This window comes from Hydra viridissima, unplaced genomic scaffold, assembly GCF_058129835.1.
Source record: "Hydra viridissima isolate aposymbiotic clone 2 unplaced genomic scaffold, HvirCarnegie_v1 scaffold_3, whole genome shotgun sequence".
NCBI classification, from domain to species: Eukaryota; Metazoa; Cnidaria; class Hydrozoa; order Anthoathecata; family Hydridae; genus Hydra; species Hydra viridissima.
In genome coordinates this window covers 18,479,344-18,488,107 of record NW_028324302.1, presented here as the reverse complement: position 1 = coordinate 18,488,107, position 8,764 = coordinate 18,479,344, and the positions used below count along the sequence as shown (strand labels likewise).

General features: G+C 28.6%; 2 protein-coding genes across 2 annotated transcripts; one reads left to right on the top strand and one right to left on the bottom strand.

Annotated features, from left to right (window-relative positions):
• The first annotated feature begins 1,126 nt into the window (after positions 1-1,126).
• LOC149891283 (zinc finger MYM-type protein 1-like) lies at positions 1,127-3,253 on the top strand. The gene is made up of 4 exons (XM_090082067.1): positions 1,127-1,694; positions 1,785-2,176; positions 2,546-2,736; positions 2,914-3,253. Exons 1-4 carry the CDS (start codon positions 1,127-1,129, stop codon positions 3,251-3,253), a joined length of 1,491 nt encoding a protein of 496 aa, XP_089938193.1.
• Positions 3,254-6,402: 3,149 nt separating this feature from the next.
• On the bottom strand, positions 6,403-8,679 carry LOC145202498 (uncharacterized). Its single transcript, XM_090082589.1, has 3 exons — positions 8,107-8,679; positions 7,599-7,880; positions 6,403-6,542 (listed from the first exon to the last, which is right to left on the bottom strand). Exons 1-3 carry the CDS (start codon positions 8,609-8,611, stop codon positions 6,499-6,501), a joined length of 831 nt encoding a protein of 276 aa, XP_089938715.1. The 5' UTR covers positions 8,612-8,679; the 3' UTR covers positions 6,403-6,498.
• Positions 8,680-8,764: the final 85 nt, after the last annotated feature.

Below are 8,764 nucleotides of genomic sequence, written 5' to 3'. Positions count from 1 at the left end.
CTACAAACTGTTTGCACTTTTGAAATTCTTGTTCTTTTCTCAATGAGGGATTGCTAAAGTTTATTTTTTTCAAATAGCTTATGTATTATATTTTGTTGCATAATGAATCAGTCATTGAAAATTATTTACATTTTTTGGTGGCAGTTTAGTCATTCTACCTTTTAAGTTGCCAATTAGGTTGACACTGAACCAGAGCCAATATCAACCATGATGATAAGCATTAAACACAAGTTTTAAAGACTAGATTTTCAAGTAAAGATTAAAATTAGTCAATATTATTATTAGTTTGATACAACAAACTTACAAACAGCTAAACAACAGAAGATATAAATAACTTTTTTTTTTTCAATTACAAAAACTCTACCACTGGTGGTACTGTTACATTTCATAATACAACTTCAACAATTGCTGCTTCCAAAAAGGCACTAATTGAAAATATATTCAAAGTTTAGATTATTTAAAAATGTTGGACATTGACTGTTACCATCGAAATAAAATAATCAGAATATTTTATTGATATTTTTTTTTTTTTTTTTTTTTTGGGGGGGGGGGGGGGTTAAAGCTAAAGCCAAAGAACTTAAACTGTAAAAATATTCATGTTTGTTGTGTATGCTTACAAACAGATATGAAGTTTTTATTTTTATTACATAAAATCGTTAAAGCATCTTTGACAATGTAAATAATCTTGAGAAGTTTACTATTATTTATGACTGACATTGTAAATGTTGTATTTAAGAATTATGGATTTAATTAAGTATGAAAAATATGTATTTAATTTAAAAAAATATGTGTTGCATTATGAAAAAATCTTTTAAAAAACATGTTTATAAATTTTTTAATGTATCTTTTCTGTTTTTCTTGACCTTTTCGTCATTCTCAGAAAACGTTATGTGAATTACATGTTAATCTCTGATTAACATGTAATATTAATCAGAGATAGTTAAATGTATATGTAATGTTACATTCTTTATTATGTTATCGAGTGTTAATTAAGATTAAGTGCCCTTCTTGACTGAACTAGTGTTGATAAAAATTTTTAAACCATGCGAAAGTCATATTCTAGTTACAATATAGTTTAAAGTTATCTTATTACAATAACTTAGGTTCATCAATAAGATAATTTAACATGAACAAAATTGATAGTTTGTTAGCTAAACATTTCTCGTCATTGGGCCTTCAAGAAAAACTAGAAATCAAAAATCTTGGGGCATACCAACCAAAAGGTGTTCGTATAACTCAAGTTGATGGTAAAAAAACACGAACATTTTGTGTAGCATGGTTTGAAAAAAAATCATGGTTAAGTGTGAGTGATGAAAAAAATTCGTTGTTTTGTTTTTATTGTGTTTTGTTTGGTGGCGAGAGCTTGTGGACAGAAAATGGCTGTAAAGATATGAAACATCTCTCTGAGCGAATACAAAAACACGAATCCAGTAAAACACATATAAATAATTCGTTGCAGTTTCAAATGCTCGGAAAGACAAATATTTTATCGACAATTCATGCTGGATACAGTCTTAGCATAAAAAAACATAATGAATTAGTTGACAAAAACAGACAAACATTATCGAGGATTATAGATTGTATAAAATTTTGTGGTGTACACGAATTGCCCTTAAGAGGACATGACGAAACTATTGACTCAAATAATCGAGGGGTATTTTTAGATATGGTTTCATACACAGCTCCATTAGATAGTGTGTTTAGCGATAATCTTAAAAATTCAAAAATAACAAAAAGTACTTCGAAAACAAACCAAAATGACATTTTAGAATGTATGTATAAAGTATACATAGAAGAAATTAAACGTGAGATTGATAAAGCAAGATTTGTTTCCTTGCAAGCAGATGAAACAACTGATGTATCTTGTCGTTCTCAGTTCGTCATTATTTTGCGTTATTTAAAAGGTTATCAACCAGTTGAAAGATTTATAGCATTTATTGATGTTAATGATAGAACTGCTATGGGTCTTACAAATGTATTAAAAGAAGAATTGAATTGTTTTGGTCTGAAAGAAAAATTAATTGCACAGGCTTATGATGGTGCAGCAGTTATGAGCGGATCAAGGAATGGAGTCCAAAGTCTCATGAAAGAAGTTTACCCAAATGCCCATTATGTTCACTGCTATGCACACCAATTAAATTTAGTTTTGAAAAAAGTTTGTTCGTCGAATAAGCGAGTAAGAACATTTTTTTCTACTTTAAGTGGATTTGGCGTGTTCTTTACGTCCTCGCCAAAACGAAATGATTTACTTCGCGAAATTTCTTTTAAGCAGATACCAAGAGTTTGCGAAACACGATGGAATTTTCGTTCAAAAATAGTTACTTGCATAAAAGAAAACAAAACAAAGATTGTGGATTGTTTTAATAAAATCATAAACGATGAAGGATAGGATGATACAAGCGTGTGGCAATCTGTTGGGTTCAAAAAATGTTTGGAAGATTTAGAGTTCAACTTTTTTTTATCTTTCTTTTATTCAATTTTAAAACATGTTGATGTACTTTACAATATATTGCAATCAAGTAACAGCAACACTATTACAATCAAGGAAGCTTTTGAAAAATTTGAGTTATCCATAAATTTTGTGCGAAATAGCATCACTGATGAAGTTCCTGGATCGATTCTTAACGATTGCAAAGAAATACCTGAAAACCAAATGAAACGAAACACATCAATTGAACTACTAATAGAAGATGCTAAAGATGCTTGTGATAAAGTTATTTTCGAAATTAGCGACAGGTTTAGAAGCATTGAAATATTTAAATCATTTTCAATTTTGGATCCGAAAAATTTCAATTTTAACAGACAACATTTTCCTCGGAATCTTATAAAAAATATTCTAACAAACTATCCAATGCTGAGTGAAGTTAAGTTGATGTCCGAATTAACCGTTTTGTATGAAAATGCTTTTTTTAGTGATGTTGGCAATATTAATGCCCTATCCCAATTTATGCATAAAAATAACCTGATTGAAACATTTTCTGAAGTATCAAAGTTGATAGATATTGTTTTGGTCACACCTGTGTCTACAGCTGATGCTGAACGGTGTTTTAGTACTTTAAAAAGAGTTAAGACACTTTTAAGAAATTCCACAGGTCAAGATCGGTTGAATGCATTAGCTGTACTATCAATACATAAAGATTATTTACAGGATATTGATCAGTTTAATCAAAAAGTAATCGAAATGTTTTCTCTTATGAAACAGAGAAGAGCAGAATATTTGTATAAATTAATATGCTTAAATCTTTGTTTTTAACATCATTCTTTATTTCAAGAGATATTATACCTTTATAAAAATTATAGTGTTAATCGTAACTTTTTATATTTGTGACTTACTTCTAACTAACTAAAAGTTTTTACCACAAAATTAAAATAAAAAAAAAATCTAAAGAAGTAATATTAAAATCTGTTCAAATTATAATGCAGCACTTTTAGGGCAGCTTTTACTGCTTTTTACGAAGGTTCAATTCAATGCCATTAAATACTTATGCTTTATTTTGGGAGTATGCTAGCGCTTAACTCTGTCAACCAATCGAAAAACGCTAGCGACCAAAGACTTTCTAACAAACACCGAAGTATCAATTACGCTGACAGCAAATCGTTGCGATATTTTTCGGTTAATATTTGCTGGCCCCACCAAAGTTTAATGTCACCGGCCGCCACTGTATATATATATATATATATATATATATATATATATATATATATATATATATATATATATATATATATATATATATATTATGTATATAAATTATGTATATATACATAATATATATATATATATATATATATATTATGTATATAAATTATGAATATATATATATATTATGTTATTAGCATATAACTATATTATGTTATAAAATATTATACAATATTATGTTACTAACATATAACAATATTATGCTGTCTTCTTAAGAATATTGAGCTCTCTATTTGTCGAATACACTAACAATGTTAGTGTATTTTACAAATAGAGTGCTCAATATTCTTAAAGAAGAGAGCAGTAATAAAAAAGTCAAACATTTATCTAGTTTTTTGTTCTTTGACAGTCTGTTTAACTCCTTCAGAAGGTTTTAAAAAAAAATAGATAAGTGTTTATACTATATATATATATATGCATATATATATATATATATATATATATATATATATATATATATATATATATATATATATATATATATATATATATATAGTAACATCGGAAAAGAGTACCATAGCAACAGGTTACAAAAGTTTAATGATTAAGATTTTCTTTTAACCCTGCAAAAAAAATTGAATCCTCATATAAGCAAAAAATACAAAAAAGATAAAAGGTTCATGTTGCTGAATAAATTTAAATTAAAAAATTTCTACGCTCAAAAATATTTTAAAAAAGGTTTAAAAATTGTAAACAAAAACACTAAAGTTGCTTTAGCTGAAAGTAGATATTATTCACATTCAGAGGTCTTGTATTTTATTTAAAAAATTTTTTCGTACAGCTGCAAGTTATTTTCACAATAATTTCATGAAAAAATAGTTAAAAGCCTATTTAATTATCTAAAATTAAACAAGTTACTCGTTGTCAATGATAAGTTTTGCATCCGTAGCCATTTTAAAAATTTTAAATTATATTTAACTCTACTGCGCTTGCGTATAATAACTTTCCATTTATTTCTAAAGTCTAAACGACCGTGTATAGCAAAAGAATATTTCTTATGTTTGTGAACGTTATTTTTGTAAATAACGTTGTGGATATGGCGTAAAAGATCGTCCACGCAGTTGAAGACCAAGAAAACGCCTAAGAAAGGAGATTTTATCATGGGAAATGCTAGCTTGTTAAAATCCACAGCATAGATACTAAAATCAAGCTGTATTTATTCAAGTCATTGAAGGAAGAATGGGATGAAATTCCACCTGCTTGTATTAATCGATTATTTAGTTCACTTGAACGATAATATTTCAGTTATTTAGAGAGATTTTCTCATTTAAAGAAAGTTTTAGCGGCTAAAATAACTTACAATTATTTTTTATGTTTCATTTGTACTGTGAGTGAAAAAAGAAAGCCTCAGTTTGTTTCAAGCTTCTTGTTTCTTTCGGTGATAAATGTTCAGTTGCGCTTTTTTAAGCTCTTCTAATTAAGCTTGGAAGATATTACAGCCACTAATGTCCTTAATGTTTTTTTTGAAAAAAGCATTTATGATTTTTCTAGTTTTTCTTTTAACCTTTTTCTGGTTGTTTTTTTATCCCGTATTTCATATGAGTAGTCAAGTTATTTTATAAAAATTAGTACTAATTAGGGTCGGTGAAAGGATTTTTGATGCCCTACGCAAAAAATGTTGTGCTGTTTTTCCCTCTCATTCCTAATCCCCTCACATTGTGTAAAATCAAATATTCCATCCGTAAGATCTTGAGGGATAATGATAGGGGTGATGCCAGTCAAGGTCCTCTTCACCGCGGTTGTATCCATACGCACGCTGAGCCATCGCGTTGATCTTATATCATCATTTAGTGTGTACCATTTAGTGTGTATTTAGTATCTACCTGCCTCTAATCAAGCATATGTAAACAATTTACGTTGTTTTCAAAATATTTATTACAATAAGTCATTTTCAAATAAAAAATTAAAAGTTAAAAACTTAAACGAACAATTCGATCCAATTAGATTTTACTGGAAACTTCATTGATTACAGAATATAAACTTCGGCGGTCATTTTCTCAGCCTCAGCCTTAATCCGCTCCTGTTTACTTATGCACCTCTTTTTTGATTTTTTTGTGCGTAAAACTTTCAGCATTAAAAATCGATTGAATGGACCTTTCCCATAAATCGGCAAAAGCGCAATGCATTGTGGTAGTTGTATTTATTTAAATCAAAACAAATGTTGAAAAGCCTAATAATTTTTGTTGTATTCCCATTGGAAATTCGCTTGTAAATCGGCATTGTGTTTTTAATTGTAAGCTGCCAAGTTAGCTACAGTTAGCTGAGAGCTAAAAAAAGAGCTGGAAGAGCATAATTAAATAACTTAATTAGATTTGTAAATGTCATCTTAATGTTTAAAGGAGATCATTACTAAAAATAGGCGACAGTATTTCTTCGCCTTTTTCATATTTCTTTTTATGTAATGAAAAACCATCTTAAATTTAAATTTAAAACAATCAGCGAAGTAAAATTTTGATATGTAAAAACCATTTTTTATACATGGAATAATATAGAGTGGTATACGCAGCCATAAATGTGGGTCCTATAAATGTGGATTCGAGTCCTCAAATTAAAGCAAACTAACAAAAATTGAAACTGGTTTCAATACAAAGTAATCGCTTTAATCTTTCAATATTTTATTAGAAAAATATATTTAGATTACATGATGTGCTTAGAGTTTCTGTAAGATGATGCAACATTATTTCTCTAAAAAGCTGAAAAGTGAATGTCATAAAACCAGAGCGCAAATAAAATGCCACATCACGGAACTCTTCCTATAATTTTTTGACAACTAACATATCCGGCTTCACAATCGAAGTTTATTCATGATAAACATTTATCGTTTTATAGACTTCATTTTGAACTGAGAAGAAAAAGATTAAAAAAATTCTGCTCCTCTTTCTATGAATTACAAGCATTAGTTAATAGCGTACAAAAACTTGAAAATAAATTTGATTAAAATCTGTGAAAAAAAATTGGAAACATTCATAAAAACGAAGATTTAAGTCCGTATATATAGTTTAACTCATAGACAGTTTACTTAAGTATAGCGTCTTGAAATCTTTAATCTTCAGAAGTTCTCATGTATTAACTTCACTTAATGTATCTATAGAAACTAAAACTGAGAAAAAAAGAGGCGTGTAAGTCTTTGATTAATTTGAGAATATTTTGATCTCATTTTATCAGAATTAAAAACCCAGATTACACTTTTCTATCCAAGATTATATTTGAATAAAAAGTATAAGTAGCCGTCCTTCATTCCCAGGATGATGTGTCCCTCATTCTCAGCCCAACTTGCTTTTACTTGCTTGACCTATTTGCTACCAAACAACGAGTAAAAGTAGGTTGTGAGTTTTAAGCAAAAAAACAGCAATAGCTATAATGAAAGTAGAATAGATTTTCGTGGTTTTTGTGAAGATTTTGTTCGATTGAAATTCATAAGCAAAATGATCATAACGATTTTTATGGAGATTTTATTTGATATTTAAAACTCAATCTTGATTATTTATGAAAATTAAATGGAGCAGAAAATGTTTCTAACTTTATAATTTCACTTTTTTTCACAATTAAGGATATTCATTTACAATTGGTTAAAATTTTCTGCAGTTTACTTTTCTTTCTATGGATTTTTTTAATTTAAATTCTATAAAAACAATATTTATATGCGTAATAAATTTACATAAAATAAAACAATAAATTTATATCTCTAAATGATAATAAGTTAAAGCCAAATTTCCTTAAAGAGAAGAAGATATCGAGAAATGTATATATTATTTGAGATCAAAGAAAACTGAAAACCGAAAAAAAAGAAAGAAAGAAATGTACAAGTAAGTGATAAATGCAGAAACGAATCCTGTATTCAAACTAATGCTGATATCATTTGCCATTAATAGGTTTTAAAAAGTTTATTATTCTGTACTTGTTTTTTGATTGTCCTTTCCCCTTTCTTCATTTGCTTGTTTTTTACCTCGATATCCTTTAACTCTTTTCCATTTCATTCTTCTGTTTTGAAACCAAACTTTGACCTGCCTTTCGCTTAAACTTAAACTTACTGCGATTTCATAACGTCGAAGCCTCGTCAAGTAGTTGTTTCTCGCGAACTCATTCTCAAGATCTCGAATTTGATCTTTGGAGAACGCTGTTCTTTCTTTACGTGATTTAGTTAGTGTTGTTGTTGTTGTTGTTGTTGTTACCATAGTGTCTGAAATTCAATTTATTTAAAAAATAACATTTTATTATTTTCATATATTTTGATATAAATTAATTTACTGAAAAGAAACACTTTTTAAACGACTGGCAATTATTTAAAATGTGCCCATAAATATTGTAAATGAATATTTACTATAAAAATCCTCCTAAATTAAAATATAATTTCAAGTCAAGTTTACAAGCTGCATAATTCAACAACCTACTGACAAAAAACTCACCACAAAGTTCTGCGTATTGAGAATCTTGTAAGCTGTGTCTATAGCCTAACATTTCTGTGTTCAACAGAGAGTTGCAGTAGCCTGAATTACTAAAGTTAGGCAAGGCTCCACTTGAAAGTTCATTTTCGAGAAGTTTATATGCTCGAAGCATGTTTGTACAGCTTGCATCGTACGAGGTTAGAATTAAACTGTCTGATTCGTAATTATGTTTAGAAGAGGTTAATGGAGGATATATGGTGGCAAATGTGGTATTTGAAATTACATCATAAAATGGGCATTCAGTTTCAGTTTTTATTGAACGAAGACATTCTTGAGAGTCGTAGGAATACATAAAAAGATCAGGGGTAGAGATGCGATACCTGTCTAAAGAATTGATATCTTGAAAGCTGTTCTTATAAAGCTTATTGATGCTCGGATTTTCAGGAAGATGTGATAGCCGGGGTGGTTTTTTGATGTTAGCATCTGAACGGTTTATATCATTGTTGGCTAAATACATCGTCGTCATTTGATCTCTACTGCTGCTTTCTTTCGTCTTTTAATTCTTTTACCATATAAGTTCACTGCTCCTTTTTTAAAAAGATTGCATAAGTAGTTTAACTATCAATATATGTTTTGCAAAATGACAAAATTTATTTCTGTAATTTCTATTAAAGCGCAA